This window comes from Mirounga angustirostris, unplaced genomic scaffold (assembly GCF_029215605.1).
Source record: "Mirounga angustirostris isolate CCGP_5_RB_7025 unplaced genomic scaffold, mMirAng1.0.hap1 SCAF_2, whole genome shotgun sequence".
Taxonomy (NCBI): Eukaryota; Metazoa; Chordata; class Mammalia; order Carnivora; family Phocidae; genus Mirounga; species Mirounga angustirostris.
This window is the reverse complement of record NW_026991710.1, coordinates 153,120,391-153,135,711: the sequence shown is the minus strand read 5'-3', so window position 1 is coordinate 153,135,711 and position 15,321 is coordinate 153,120,391. Positions and strand designations below refer to the sequence as shown.

General features: G+C 52.2%; 1 protein-coding gene across 2 annotated transcripts in view; it reads right to left on the bottom strand.

Moving 5' to 3' along the window:
- Positions 1-472: 472 nt before the first annotated feature.
- Positions 473-15,321, bottom strand: part of ZNF395 (zinc finger protein 395) — a 48,378-nt gene continuing 33,529 nt past the window's right edge. For both annotated transcript variants that reach the window (XM_064585338.1, XM_064585337.1), the window contains exons 3-10: positions 14,559-14,791; positions 12,434-12,543; positions 8,011-8,246; positions 7,465-7,565; positions 6,457-6,739; positions 5,015-5,107; positions 4,032-4,135; positions 473-3,754 (exon numbers count right to left, since the gene is read on the bottom strand). In XM_064585338.1, the coding sequence (XP_064441408.1) occupies positions 3,643-3,754; positions 4,032-4,135; positions 5,015-5,107; positions 6,457-6,739; positions 7,465-7,565; positions 8,011-8,246; positions 12,434-12,543; positions 14,559-14,791 (1,272 nt within the window). In that variant the 3' untranslated portion in view covers positions 473-3,642. The remainder of the gene's footprint in view (positions 3,755-4,031; positions 4,136-5,014; positions 5,108-6,456; positions 6,740-7,464; positions 7,566-8,010; positions 8,247-12,433; positions 12,544-14,558; positions 14,792-15,321) is intronic.

Genomic DNA, 15,321 nt, shown 5'->3' with positions numbered 1-15,321 from the left:
CCCAGTCTATGACCTCGGGTAAGTTCTTTAACCTCTGTGCCTCCCTCTTCTCATCTGTAAAATGAGAATAGTAGTAGTAACTCTTTCATTGGGTTATTTAGGTAAGCACTTGGTTATTCATGTGAGGACTCGGCCTGGCCCCCGGTAATGGTCCCTATTATTATAAGCTAATGAACGTGTACGCCTGGCCCAAATGCCATCATTTGTTTACCACCACCACCAACAGTAATCTTATCCTTTATAGGAGGAGGGGGTAGAGGGACAGGCACACATTAAATGAGACAATGTACCATTTTATTCCTTATAAAATATATTTCATATTGTTGCTGTAAAAACATTACATTTCACATTTTTAAAAAAATTTTCTTAACAGTAAAAATAATACTTGGAAGACAGCTGGGGGAAAAGGCGCCAATAAGACAAATTCACAGATGGGATTTATCTCCCTCTTCTTTTTTTTTTTGGCCCCTGGTAAGGTCAGAACCTGGGAGGACCAGAAAGTAACAGGACAGATTTTTCCCAACAAATGAAAGTTTTCCACATCCAAATTAATAATGTCCTCCAAGGAGTCAAGCTATCGGCTTACTACCACAATGTGGATATCGCGCAAGGCGCTCTCCGAAATTACAAAATTGCTTTCACAGCCAGCTTCAAAGCCACACAATTCAATCCAAGCTATTTTCCTCGCTAGTCAGTCCATGAGCTTTGCCCCTGTGATCTCACTTGACCAGAGACATCATTCACCGGACTCTGTACTGAATGAGCATGGGTTCAGCTGTCCAAAGCAGGCACCACAGACTCCAAAGGTCATTCCAAGAAATACTTTGAGTAGGGGTAACATCCCTGTAATAAATGGTTTCCCCAAACCACTTCTTTTGAAAATCAGTCCTGTTAGTTTCAAATGCTCACCTGTGGCACCTTCCCTCCTGTCAGATTCTGCTGCCCAGGTGGGCTGGGAAGTAGGGAGAGACACAGAGATGAAGAAAACAGGCATAATCGCTGATCAGTTCACAAGCCACCCCCACCCTCCAAGAAGAAACAACTGGGGCAACCCCAAGGACAGACACAACGGCCACAAGATGGAGGAGCGGGAGGGCGGAGGCCAGAGGCGGCCACCACCACCAAAAAGGAGCGAGGAGCAGATACAGGCAGGGAAAGCTGCACCAAAATAAAACATTTAAAAAAAAAAAACCCTCAGTTTTTAAACTGTTTCATCCATTTCTTCTTTCTCTCTTCCTTTGCTGCCCTGGGTACCAATGACAGGAGAAGCCTACCTCACTTAAGAGGAAATCTTTATAGCCAGTTAGAGCTCCGCGGTCTAAACTGGGAGCGGGGGAAAGGGGGGAATGAAGACGGCTTTTCTAGAGATTCAGCAAGAGCTGTGATTAAGAAGGGAGGGGAAGACGCTGCTAGGCAGAGTCCTCCCATCTCAAAAGCTCCCTCCCCTCACCGATAAGATCTGAAGATGGACAAGGAGGGAAGCACAACCTTCTGTCAGCTCTTAAGTCTCACGGAGGTGGAAGGGAGCGGAAGGAGAACCCTGGGCCACCTCTTGCTGGCCTGGTTTTGGGCTTTAGGGACAGATTCCACGTACTTTTTTTTTTTTTAACTAAGTTATAAAATACACCCCATCACCACCTTCCCTCCGCCACCAAACCAGGGCACCATCACCCGTCACACACATCTAAGGTTGGTGGGCTTTCTTACACTCAGGGTGTCACAGATTGACAAACACCTGCACAATTCCCACGCAAAGTGGCCAAAGGAGCCTCGAGAGCCGGGGATTTCCACCTGGGAGAAAGAGGACGGCCTGGGTGACAGCCAGGGGATAGACGCTGCTGCCCAGCCCCAGGGTAGGGGGCCTGATGGGATTCCTGAGCCCCTGAAGCGCTGGTGCCCCGGGGCAGGTGGACCCCCGGCCATGCTCCTGCAGGCCTGAGGAACTCCCAAACAAGTCTTAAAATAAAGGGCAGCTCCGAAACAAGACGAGCCCTCCCCTGATGGCTCAGGGGCCTGGTCTCAATTCAGCACAGATGGGCAGGGCACTAAACGCCCCACCCACATCTCCCTTCCCATCAGCCAGAATAGCTTTGCTGATTTACTTCCCAAGCAACGCAATCCCCACTCCCGGCTCCCCTCGATCCCTGAGGGCTCCAGAAATAACAAGGGCTGAAGCGCCAGGAGCTGCTGATCCGACCCCTCCTCACAGGAGCTCCTCATGGCTCTCTTACCCTTCCCCTCCCGCCTGCAGGCCAGAAACGCTGCTCAGCAGAGCCCTGAGAAGGTTCCTCGCCATCAAACTGACCTTCCCATCACGGGGACCGGACGACACGGATAAAAACCCAGAGGCCGCCGACACTGATGGAAGAGTCCTGTCCTACCTGTCACCTCAGTAGGAAGACCGGATTCTCCCGGGGCCCTCGGAGCCAACAGAACAATGGGGAACCTGCCAACTCCATCTCCATCACAGGGACAAGCTGCCACTTACCTTTCTCTCTCTTCTTGCCTCTCTCTCCCCCTTCCCCCGCACCAGCCCTAACTGCAGCCTTAGGAGGGAAAGGGACTGGTAAAACTAGAGACAGAGGGACCTGCGCAGGGCGCGCCGACAGGGGGCTCTCACCCAAGTGGAAGGGAACTTCCATAAAAGCCTTCTCTGAATACACGGGGAAAGAACACAAAGTGTTTTAGAGGTGTCATGTCCATAATTGGAGGGAGGAACATCAAGAGGGAGTTTATTTACTCAGGTAACAGCAGAGGGCTTCCACAGAGACTAAAACCCTCCAGCTTTTCCTCAAGGAAAGAGGGGGAAATGGTCAAGGTAGTGTTTAACTGCCACATTTTCAAAAAGTGAATTCATATAGCCTTTTGGCTCAGCTATTGGGGGACAGTCTTTAAAAACCTACTAGTCTGGGCTTTGAGAAGAAGCCATACAATATTTGTTGGGATGCAACCCAACAGCTGAGGGACCCCAGGTACAAATCGTTGTCATCAAGAAAGGGTTTTCCTTTTACTTCCACAGAAGCTCCTCGGTGAGAACAGGCTCTCCCTTCTCCTGGATTCGGGTGAAGAGGGGCCGGCTGCACCTTAAAAAGTGCACAGATCCCCCCCACTCTTCCCACCCTACCCACGGTTCCCACCCTACCCACGGCAGGTCCTGCTCTCGGACTCATCAGCCAGAAACTTTTTTTTTTTAAGAAAAGTAAATTCATCTTGCTCACAGTCCCTTCTGGAAGAGTTGAGAAAGCAAAGAATTCACCAACTCAGCAGGAAACAGAAACGAGCTGTTCCATCTTTTGATACATGCAAACTAATCCCCTAGAGAGAGACGTGGGAAAGGGAGGGTAGTTAATTCTTTGGTCTCTGGTTCACTGCAGAATACCCTTGGTCAGTTTTGGCTCTCTCCTATTTTTCGGGGGGGGGGGGGGGGCGGGGAGACGTATTTTCCTTTCTTCTTTTAAGAACTAAAGTGTTCCCCAAAAGGGAGGGGGAAATGTTTTAACTACTGAACGTTAGCCAACAGAGCCCAAACTGCCAATGTCCACTCTTTATCTTTCAGGTTTCTGCGCAGGGCTTGTGCCGTGGCTGTCTTTTGTCATCTGGCTGCAGGGCGGGGCGCGAAGAGGACGGGCCGGCGGGACAGGTTCAGTCCAGGAAGCGCTGACAGGCCTTCTTCCAGCGGCAGGCCGTGCACCATTGGTCCCGGTGCTCAATGCCGTACACCTTCCGGCACTTCTTAGCCTCCCCGCGGGCTTTCCTGTCACACAAGAGTCAGGAGGGTACAGACACGCCCTGCGGGGGGGGGGGGGACTTGGGGCACGGGCGGCCAAGCAAACCAGGCAGGGGCTGGAAAGCTAGGAGGAGCCAAAGCCTCCCTGGCACCCCGTGTGTCCCCCTGCCCCACCGCCTCCCCCACACAGGGAAGGAACCCTGGAGACTCCGGTGGGTCGGTGGGCTCAGGGTCTGCATGGGCAGCGGGCAGGGTGGGGACGGAAGCCAGCGGGGAGGCATCGGGAGCAAATGGTCTCACTCACCTGGCACCGCTCTGGGCCCGGGGCGGGGAAGTAACAATCAGGTGAGATTTCCCTGCGGGCGGTGGCTGCTGGGGCTCGCTGAAGCTTAGCGAGCGGCTCCGGACCTGGGCACAGCGAGAGGGGCCGTAAGCACAGGCCAGGGACAGGAGGGCAGGAGTGAAAGGGGAGAGAACCATCCCGCAGGGCAGTGAGCCACACCTGCCCGAGCCCTTCTTGGTGCCCGGAGGGCAGGATGCCTTCTCCGGTAAGATATTCCAGGTGGAGGTGGGCAGAATAAGGGGCAGGCCTTTAAGCCATGCTTTCAATACAGTAGGTGCCCTGGGCAGGGGAGCCTCTTGACTGGCCACCCAGCGGGCTGCTCCCTGCAGATTTAGATGGAGTCACCACAGAGAACAAACGAGGGACTGCACTGCTTCAGTGGCACTTTCAGGCACTCAGGTTCCACAGTGTGTAAGGCCTTCCCATAGGAGATACTGAAGACCACGACCCACTGGGGGGGCCAGAAGGACTTGGGATTGATATTAGTTCAGAGGCAAGCAACCTAAGGCCATAGTCCACCCCATCCATGCAGGGCTCCTACAAGCTCCCATCTTCTGTCTTGGTTACCCTCATCCTCTCCAGCTTCCCCACATTCTCTCCCTTCTCCTCTGCACACTGAAACCTTAACAAGCACCCACAGATACACAGTGCTCACAAGGCACCGACCCCGGACTCCCCCAGTGACTTCCCTGGCAGTAAACGGTGCTTGATCTGGGTTCTTCTGTGCACACACCCGCCTTGCACCTCCTAAGAGGGGCTGTGAGCAGCTGGGTGCGAGGCAAGGGGAAGAGGAGGCCTTCAAGAAGTCTGGGCGCTGGAGGCAAGGGGGGAGGTGGGGGGGGCAGAGAGGGGATGGCCTCCAGCACCGGTAATGTGTGGAAGAGGCTTGGGCTTGCTCTGGGGCCCCCAAGGGTGCCCACGTGCTCAGAGGCAGGCACACTCACCGGGGAGAGGGAGGAGGCTGTGGAGGGGGCGGCAGCCCAGCTAATACTGGTATAGATGTGTGGTGACACGGGGATCTGGAAGGACGGCAGGGCCTGTCAGAGACAAGAACAGGTCAGCCTCGGGCCCACTCGGGCAGCGTCCAAGTCCACCCACACTCCCTGTAATTTCATGGGCCACAGCAGAGTACCGGCCTCCGAGCGGAGGATACCGGGACGCACTCGAACGTTCGGCCGGAGAGAGAGATACTAGCAAGCCCAAGTCTGCGAGCTACTCTCCTTAGTCCCAGGCTCCAAGCTCTTTTTGGATCCCTTCTCTCAGAGCGGGTCTTTGTGCCGGCCTCAGGACTGAATCATCAGCGTGGACTAGCGCCGGCTCACCCACCAAGAACAGGCTAGAGGCAGTGCCCAAAAGAAGTCCGCACACCTTCTGGGCACGGGCAGTATTGCTGCACGAAGTTTATGGTGTCCCCGGGCAGCCTCTCGGAAGGAGCAACATGCTCCTGGATGTCCGGGTTTAGGTCTGTTCGTGAAAGCACCAGCCGCGCTCTCTGGGTCCCAGCTCAAGAGTCAGCCAGCTGCACCAAGGGCCCCCTGAAGTTGGCCACACGTGAACTAGCCCACAGCCACGCATTCTAATGAGAAGGAGAGCGGGCTCATCGTGTAAAGACTTTCTGGCTGAAAGCACTGCTTTTTAATTACTGACTTGTAAGTCAGCCTCGAGTCTGATAAAACCAAGCTGTAGGCAGAAAAGGATTTCTTTTTTAAAAAATGGCACAAAGCGAGCTGTGCGTTCCCTGATTACCACCTGTGTGTGGTCAAGGTCACCCTACAGGTCACCCCCTCCATGACAACGTGCCCAGCCACACAGGCACAACAGCTTGGTTCTTCCTGTACCCACAATTTCTCCCGCTTCTCGTAAGGTGCTTTGACTACTATAATTAGTCAGATATATTCGTTTCTCTCTCCAGCTAAACCATGCACTTCACAAGGTCAAGGACTATGTCTTATTCTATTTGAAAAGCTAAGCCCAATGCTTGACACACAGTAGGTATTCAAAAAAAAAATGGGAACCGGATTGTTTGTTAATGTCACGCAACTTTAGGAGCTAGGATTTACTGTGGGAAGCCCAACTACACGACTCCACGCCCTCGTATAACCAGTGACGTAACAATTCGCCCGGCTACTCAGGGATTCAGCCAGATTTCTAGTCACTACCCATGACAGCCACCGATGTAGAACTCTGGAATTCCCACATTTATTGAGTGTGAAGTCATTTTCCTTTTCTTCTTTGTAGAAGTTAGAGATTAGCAATTCAGCAGAAGGCCTCAGCCTCCAACCAGGGCGGTCAGTGGCCTGTGATCAGGCTGGCCAGTGACAGGTCAGACATGGAACATCCTCGCGGCCACACGGCTGAACCCCCCAGGTGTGCCCCAGCCCCATACCTGGTACGCGTGGTCGGCCTGAATGTGCCAGAAGGAGCCAGGAGCTGACTTGCTGAGAGCTGCACCCGAGGGCAGGTAAGACTCCAGGCCAGGGTGTTCGGGGCCTGAGGACTGGGTTTTGGGAGGAGGAGGTGGAAGGAGAGCAAGGGGCGGGCTGGTCATGCCGGGAGCGGGAGCTGGGTCAGCTGTGGGCGCGCCAGCAGCAGCAGCTTCCTCCTTCAACTGCACCTCCGTGTAGTAGAAATCCTCCTCCCGCTTGAACTGGTCAGAGTCCACAGTGTCCCTGTGAGGGCAGGAGATGTGGTGATGGTCAGTTCTGACACAGGGGACACCGTGGCCCAAGAGGGACAGTGCTTGCTCAGGCCGACCCGGCCACGTCAGGGAAGGGGCCCACGAGAACGTTCACCCAGGAGCCCCACTGCCGGTGCGGAGTCACAGAAGAGTGCATGCCTGCACATCAATGGGCATGGTCTTTCCCGGCACTGAAGGCTCCTCCTTGCACATGACACATGCACACCTCCTCCTGCCGCAGTCATCTGGCTCTGCCACGGGCCCTCTCTGGGCCCCCCCACTCCGCTTGTGCTCACACCTCTCCACCCTGTGGGTCCGTTTCCACTGCCATGAGCAGCCCTGGCTCCAGGGAGTCAGAGCTAATGGAGCCCCGGCTCCCTGAGGGGAAGCAGGTGCAGAGCCCATGGTGAGGTCTCCCCAGATTACCCAAATTCTACCCAGAGCTAAAACCTCTTGCTTCCTACGGTGAGGTGGGAAGACACGTCCACAAGATGGACAGAGCGCCCTTCCCAGGAACAGCATCACCATTCACGAGAGGAGGGCCCTTCCTTCCCAGCAAAGATCTCTTTCCAACAGGCTCTTCTCCCGGGAGAGGCACCACATGGTGGTCTCAGCAAGTCATTTTCTTCGAACCATTCTCGGCTGTGGGTCATGGGGAAGGGCGGAGGAATGCCTGAGTGGGTCCCTAGGCAAACAGGCCCTGGGCCCGAGACCTACCCCAGGTGGAGGGCTTTGACGTGTCGTTTGATGCCCACAATCGAGCGCAGAACTTTGCCACAGTTTGGCCACAGGCACTTGTACATCACCTTCACGGAGTTCTAGGAGAAAGGAAGATGGGACCGTTGGGAGAGGCTCCTCATCCTCACCCCGCGGGGACTTCGGCTGGCCTCAAACAGAGCCCAACAAAAGGCTCTAGGGAAGGGATTGTCTGGGACCAGACACACGGACAGGCAGGGGCAGAGAGCCGGGACCCAGGAGATGGTCCTGGTGTCAGCAGCAGCGCGTGGTGCCGTGGGTAAGACCCCACGGGAAGTCTTACGGGATCCCTATGGGAGTGCCGCGAGGAAGGCAGGGATGGGGCAGAGGTGAGAAGGAACGGGCATGACAGAGGGGAGGAGTGAGCCCCTGCAGACAGCACAAGCGAACATGGGAGCAACGGGAAACAGAAAGGGGATGGAGCCTGAGAGCACGGAGGACCCGTGGGGCCCCCGCCGCTCCACCGCCGGCCCCAAGCCGAGGTCGGCCCCGCACCGTACTACATACCTTTCTTTTGCGTGGAGCTGGTTCATCCAACAGGAAAGCATCCGGGTCGGTCTCAAATCCATTATCAGTCTGGGGAGAACCGAAGGCATCCCCCAGATACTTGGGGCTGGCCTGGGGGTGGGGGGGCGAGGGGGTGGAGAGGCCACTGCCGGCGCTCCAGTGCCCGCTGGTGGTGCTGCTGCCGCTGTCGGACACGTCCCCGCTCTCCTTCCACGGGTCGCAGGCGGCTCGCGAAGCTGAGCGGAGAGAAGACAGGCGGCACTCACAGGCTGTCCCCCGGCCGCCGGATTCAGACCAGCAGCCCCCGTCGGGGACCATGAGGTGCAAGTCTGGAGTCTGGGTTCCTGAATCCAATCCCTGGCTCTGGCTCTGCCTGGCTCTGCCACTCCATGGCGGGCGGCGGCGGGGGCGAGACCCCCCAAAACCTCTCCTTTCTGAGCTTCCGTGAAGTAGCCCTGCTCTGCGCTAGTGAACACTTCCTACCACAGCCACACTGATAATCATTAACCAACAGACACACACTGCAACTTCGCTTTGTAGATTACTAATAGAAAATCAACCTCATTAAAATCTATTTCTCACTTTGTATGTTAGGAAAAAAAAAACCAAGCAGGGGGAGAGTAGGGTGTGGGGTGTGGGGAGGGGAAAGCCCCTCCACCTGCATCTGGGCCTAGAGGTAGGTGAGAACTTGCACAGACAAGCGTGCAGAGTCTCCCCTGGGACCCTTTCCCAGCAGCAGAGTCAGGTGGAAAGGCCGACTTGAGGGCTCCGTGGCCAGGCTTTCTTGAAAAATGCCTTTCGGTAATTAAAACCCAGGCAAGGACATCAAAACCTGCGTGTGGAAGACAATCCCGCGAGCTAGCTACAGCCCGGTGAGTCCTGCCCTCACCCACAAGTCCCACGGCCGGAGAAGGCAAGACAAACTCTGAGAGTAACTTGGACTGATCACGAGCAGACGTGGAGGCCCTTCCACCCAACACGCGCCTGCACCCACCGCCCTGCTCCCAGCAGTGCGTCTGGACACGGACACGGGTGAAATTCTCAGCTTCTATACGGCCTGTCTCCAGGCTCCTTTAGGCCAGACCCAGACTCTCCCTGCCTAGGTCATAAATCCGGATTGATAGTAATCTGAAATTCTGATGCAAGAGAAGGGGGCCAAAGCCTGTGACATGTGTAGGTATGGTGGCCATGTCCCCCGAAGCCCCAACTGCCAACAAGGACAGGTGTTCCAAGGAGCTGCCCTACCCTGGATTCTGAGACCGACTACCACATCCCCTGGGGCAGCATAAAAATCCTACTGCTTTTCTCTCATCCTGCTCCAGATCCCCAACTGCTTCTAGGCCCATCCAGACATCTGAAATAGACCCTGAGCATTACAGGTTTCCAACACAGGCTCTCCTCCATGTGAGGAGAAGCCCACCCAAACAGAATGGTATGGAGGAACTCCTCCCTCCCTAAGTATCACTGTCAAGTCTCAAAGCTCAGACTTCCTAACCCACAATTTCAACATGTACACAGGGCTTAACACAGGATAGCCCTCCGGGGCGCCTGGATGGCTCAGTCAGTTAAGCGTCCGACTCTTGGTTTCGACTCAGGTCATGATCTCAGGGTCCTGGGATTGAGCCCCATGTCAGGCTCCACGCTCAACGGGGAGTCTGCTTGAGATTCTCTCTCTCCCTCTCCCTCGGCCCCTCCCTACCCCCCGAGCTCACTCTCTTTCTCGCTCTCTAAAACAAATAAATAAATCTTAAGGGAAAGACAAAAAACAGGGTAGCCCTTCAGGGAAGAACTCAGGAGCCACCAACAGGCCAATGGGTCCAGGGCCCACAAACGTCTACTCAGGAAACCCATCGGGGAAAGAAGGGTCAGGGAGCGGAATGCTATGTCTAGTGCTATCAGGAGTCTAGAGAAAACGGTTAGGTCAAACAGCAGGCCAACCCTACAATACAGCAGCCTTCCACAGAGGAACCGTTCAAATGGCTCAAACGCTCAAACTGGCAAACTGACGTACAAAGGAAGAAAAACTTAAAAAAAACAAAACACTTAGTATCGTAAGTTAATCTCTAAGTTATAAGATAAACATAAATGAACCTACCTTAGATCAACAAGATCTTCTACGGCAAGGTTAAATGGTATTCTACAACATTTGTGCGGCAAATGCAGAGCTATGAGAGTTTACAGTGAATTTCTAAGAAATATTTATAATCTCCTCTGTTCTACACACACACATGCACACACAGCCAGCCTAACGATACAGAGAACAAAGAAAATAGGTGGTTTCTGTGCAAACCGTACCCAAGACTACAGCAAGGTATAGACCTCACCTTGCAGAATACTTCAATACCATTAGCTGCCAAGAAAGCCTTCTTTTCCCACTGACTTCGACCATAAGGTCGGACACATACTGTCATGGGAAAAAAATCTTGAATAGATGATTAAAAGTGCTTGTCCAACGGGGAACTATGCTATCAGGATCGGGCGTATTATCAGTCAGGTGTGCATATGCTGGTGTTGGGCTGCGTGTAAATAAGCATTTATGTTTGACACGTACACGTATCGCACACACCCTGATGCGAACTGGAGTCAATGATTTTCTTTCCCTTTGTGACGCTTTCCTGACCTTCCTCCTGCTGACAAACCTCCTGGGTCTCCTAAACTTGTAGAATTTCCTGAAACAGGGGCACCTGGGTGGCTCAGTTGGTTAAGCTGCTGCCTTCGGCTCAGGTCATGATCCCAGGGTCCTGGGATCGAGCCCCATGTCGGGCTCCCTGCTCAGCAGAGAGCCTGCTTCTCCCTCTCCCACTCCCCTGCTTGTGTTCCCTCTCTCGCTGTCTCTCTCTGTGTCAAATAAATAAATAAAATCTTTAAAAAAATAAAAAATAAATAAATGTGGTTAACAGTATTGAGTTTAAAAAAAAAAAAAAACAATTCTTGGGGCGCCTGAGTGGCTCAGTCGTTAAGTGTCTGCCTTTGACTCAGGTCCTGATCCCAGGGTCCTGGGATCGAGCCCCGCATCGGGCTCCCTGCTCGGCGGGAAGCCTGCTTCTCCCTCTCCCACTCCCCCTGCTTGTGTTCCCTCTCTCGCTGTCTCTCTCTGTGTCAAATAAATAAATAAAATCTTTAAAAAAATAAAAAATAAATAAATGTGGTTAACAGTATTAAGTTTAAAAAAAAAAAAAAAACAATTCTTGGGGCGCCTGAGTGGCTCAGTCGTTAAGTGTCTGCCTTTGACTCAGGTCTTGACCCCAGGGTCCTGGGATCGAGCCCCGCATCGGGCTCCCTGCTCGGCGGGAAGCCTGCTTCTCCCTCTCCCACTCCCCCTGCTTGTGTTCCCTCCCTCGCTGTCTCTCTCTGTGTCAAATAAATAAATAAAATCTTTAAAAAAAAAAAAGAATTTCCTAAAACGTAAAACGGACTCCTTCCCCGCCCCCGTTCTGCTTGTGCAGCTCCCAAGCACTAAGGGAGCAGGCGTGCGATGCTGAGCTCCGCCAACTCGGCGCCGCCCAACTGCCTCGACTCACTCTAGCAGCCTCGGCACTGACTGTGCACAGGCTCTGGGTGAAGACAGGAAGCCTGCCTCATCGCTCCTTTAAATTCACTGTCCATCCAGGGCAATTCCTCATGAGGGAAACCTGCAAAGGCCACTTTCCTCCTGGCACACGCTCTGAGCGAACCCTTATTTTCCCCTAAGCTTTTAGGTAGCTCGCAATTCAGTTAGATGTCACCAATGGAGACAAAGTTATTCCCTGGGAGTAAGTCAGGCCAGCCCTGTAATGAATTTCGAAAGAACTCCAGGTTCACTACCGGTCTCGTCAAACTGCTGGCATCCAGCAACCCTTCTTCCTCCCGTGTTACCGATAATGTATTTTGGGCATCGCGCCAGAAGGATTTTATTTTAATTCAGAAGTTTGCTGTGCAATCATACTATCGCTTTGCATTAATAGCAGTTCGATTTGTTAGACAGACTTCAGCTCGTGCATTCCAGGTCCTGGGCCTATAGGCCCGCACTGATTTACAAGGCTGAAGTAGGCACTTGGAACGGGGGCGTGAATCTTCTGAGGCCACCAGGGGACCATTTGTTAGCTTCCCCTTCGTGAACTAAATATTGCTCGACTGGCCTTGTTCAGGCCCCCACCAAAGTGCCTCGCTCACTTACTCCCACAGAAGAACTTACTCGAGCGGCCAGTGTGGCTCAGCCTCGTGCTCAATCATCTTCACAATGCACCAGGAAACTCCTCTCCAGCTGAGGAAGCTGAAGAAAAAGAATGGAAGCCTCTAACTCAGTGTCACTCAGCCAGTCTGAGGAGCTAGTGAGAAGAGACCCCGGCAATCCTACTGCCAGGCAACGGGCTGGTCAAAGCGGAGGCAGCGAGGGGCGGGCCTGCGCCACACCCAGTAGCCGCCAGGGGGCCCCCTTCCTCACCGGAGAAGTTGGCCTCGGCCCCAGGAGGGCTCTGCACGACGGGGCTGCAGGACAGGGACGTCAGCACCATGGCCGCCATCATCTCATCCATTTCCACCGCGTCGGACTTCCTGGATTCAAGTGGGTGAGTGCCAAAGGTTACTTCCTGACACAGCGGGGCACGTGATCGGCTCACACTTCTGGACTGTCCCCTCCATGCCCCCACTCCAATCACCAGTGTGCGTGCTAAATAACGCATGAAGATCTCGCCTCATTCTTCGTGACAAATACCCATTCGGAATTGCGTTTCTACCCTCAGTCAACCTGGGTGCAAGCAGGTCGGTCCCCAGGCCACTGCGGACACCTGGAGGCAGCTCCACTCTCCCCTATATTCACGACGGACCTCTCACTGGGGCTTAAAGTCAGAACTTTATTCGGGAGAAAGGAAGAGCGAAGCCATAAAATCAACCATGGGCATAAAAGATGCCTGCTGGAATTCAAAAGCACTAAAATGACCTTCCTTTCCCCGTCTTCTATTTAAACTGAAGAGGGAGCCATTACACTAACCAGTTCCTTTCCCCTCCCCTGAGAAAAATGATGAGGTATTCTGATGGCTTCTGAATCTAGTACACAAGCCAATGAGCAAGTAAACCAGAAACACTAAAATAAATCTCCTGGTGTAAACCTTAATGCTTTCCACAGCAGAGTTCTATAAAATTTTACGTATAATTTTTTAAAAACCCATATAAAGTTACATTATGTGGACGTAAACTTAGAGCTGTCTGTAAGTTACCACTAAAGTATGAAAAGTTATTCTGAAATAAATTCCTAGGTGGCTCGTCTATTTCAAAGGGTTGTATTAATTCATTCTTCACTATTCAGATCCACTGAAATACGCGACTGGGTGGGAAGAAGTTAAACCAAGACTTGTAATATACTAAACAAATTAGCATCCCCTTTTTTGTGTGATCTTTGAATATTTATTTCCGTAGAACAGCAAAACAATTTCTTTGCGGGCACTCCACTGAATTCACAATCAAAAAATTATTGCTCTCAGGGGCGCCTGGGTGGCTCAGTCGTTAAGCGTCCGCCTTCGGCTCAGGTCATGATCCCGGGGTCCTGGGATCGAGCCCCGCATCGGGCTCCCTGCTCAGCGGGGAGCCTGCTTCTCCCTCTCCCACTCCCCCTGCTTGTGTTCCCTCTCTCGCTGTGTCTCTCTCTGTCAAATAAATAAATAAAATCTTAAAAAAAAAAAAAAATTATGGCTCTGGTCTGGTCTGAAGACCCTGGATACACTGTATCAGTAGTACCCACAGACAAACACAGCAGGAGAGGTGGAATGGGGCCTAACCGCTTGCACATCCTGATTTTCCCTCTTGATCTAAAAAGATCAATGTACACTACAGTACATAATATAGAAATTAGGAGGCAAATATATATTCTCAGGGAAAAATTGTATCATAAAATTTTAAAGCAATATATACATCCTCCACTCATCGACGGTTTTGAATAACTAAGCCAGGGCTCAGCAATCTGTGGGTTGTGGGCCAACATGCCCTGCTGCCTGTTTTTATATGACTCGTAAGCGAAGAACAGCATGATTTTTATATGGTTTTAAAAATCAAAAAGAATTATCTCTTGATACGTGATGTGTGAAGATTACATAAAATTACAATCTGCGTGTCCGTAAGAACGTTTTGTTGGGGCGCAAGCATGCCCGTGTTTATGTGTCATCAGCGGAGCTGAGCTTCCAGGACAAAGACGATTTAGCTTGCAAAGCAACGTGACTTACTGCCTGGCCCGCTCAGAACAAGTCTGCGGACTCCTGATCGAAGCCATTTTTTCCTGTCTCTCATCATGAAAAACTACTGATCTTAATTTAAGGATGAAGGGGGGAAATAGCCCTTGGCCACACCAAAGATGTACCACCCATAACAGAGCCACAGGGAAGAAAAGATCCCATTCTGGGTTTTGTTTTGTTTTTTTTACAGGATGCCCCCCTCTCTGTATCCCATTTGCCCAGTATCTTGACAACTAGACACCTAGGTCTTTCATGTTCCTTCTCCATCACAAGCCAGCCCACAACCCCATACCTCACCACCCATACGACTTTCAGAGCCCAGAGCCCAGGGGCTCCCACACAAACCTCTTTGGGACATCGATGTTCCTGGAGACAGGCCTGTAGGCTGGTGCCTGGGTTCCCTGCTCGGGAGGAGGTGCCTGGGGCACGGGGCCCTGCAGCTCAGCCAGCCACACCTCCTCCGCTTTACAGCAGATTTGTAACTTCTGATCCAAAAGCCAGACAGTCACCTTATCCTCCGCCCAACTATGCTGATCCACCAGTCCTGTGCACTCCTGACCCCCATACCACACATAAACCTGAGGGGGAGAAAAAGAGCAACCAGTGGTCAGTACGTGGTAGTTCTTACATCATATGCCCTAGTTCTGAGAGCCAGGATCCACCTGCGTCTCTGACTCATTTTTTATTCAAGCAGATGCTCCCAGGTACCTGCTTCCCACCTGAGCACCCAAATTAGCCATAGTGGATCAGTTCTTCCCAAAACAGAGCCTTATAACCTCTCTAGATAGAGCAAACGTGCCAGTTTCTGGAACTTTTTTCTGATATTGGAATCTGTGTACAATTAAAGTTACTGCCTGGCCCACTCAGAACAAGTCTGCAGACTCCTGATCGAAGCCATTTTTTCCTGTCTCTCATCATCAAAAACTACTAATTTTAATTTAAGGATGAAGGAGTGAAATTCTTTTTGATGGTAACCAGGGAGAAAAAGATGTTTTCTGTAAGCTTCATGGTAACCAGAGAGAAAAAACCTCTAGTAGATACACAAAAGATAAAGAGAAAGGAATCAAAGCATAGGACTACCAAAAAAAATCAACTCATAAGGGAAGAC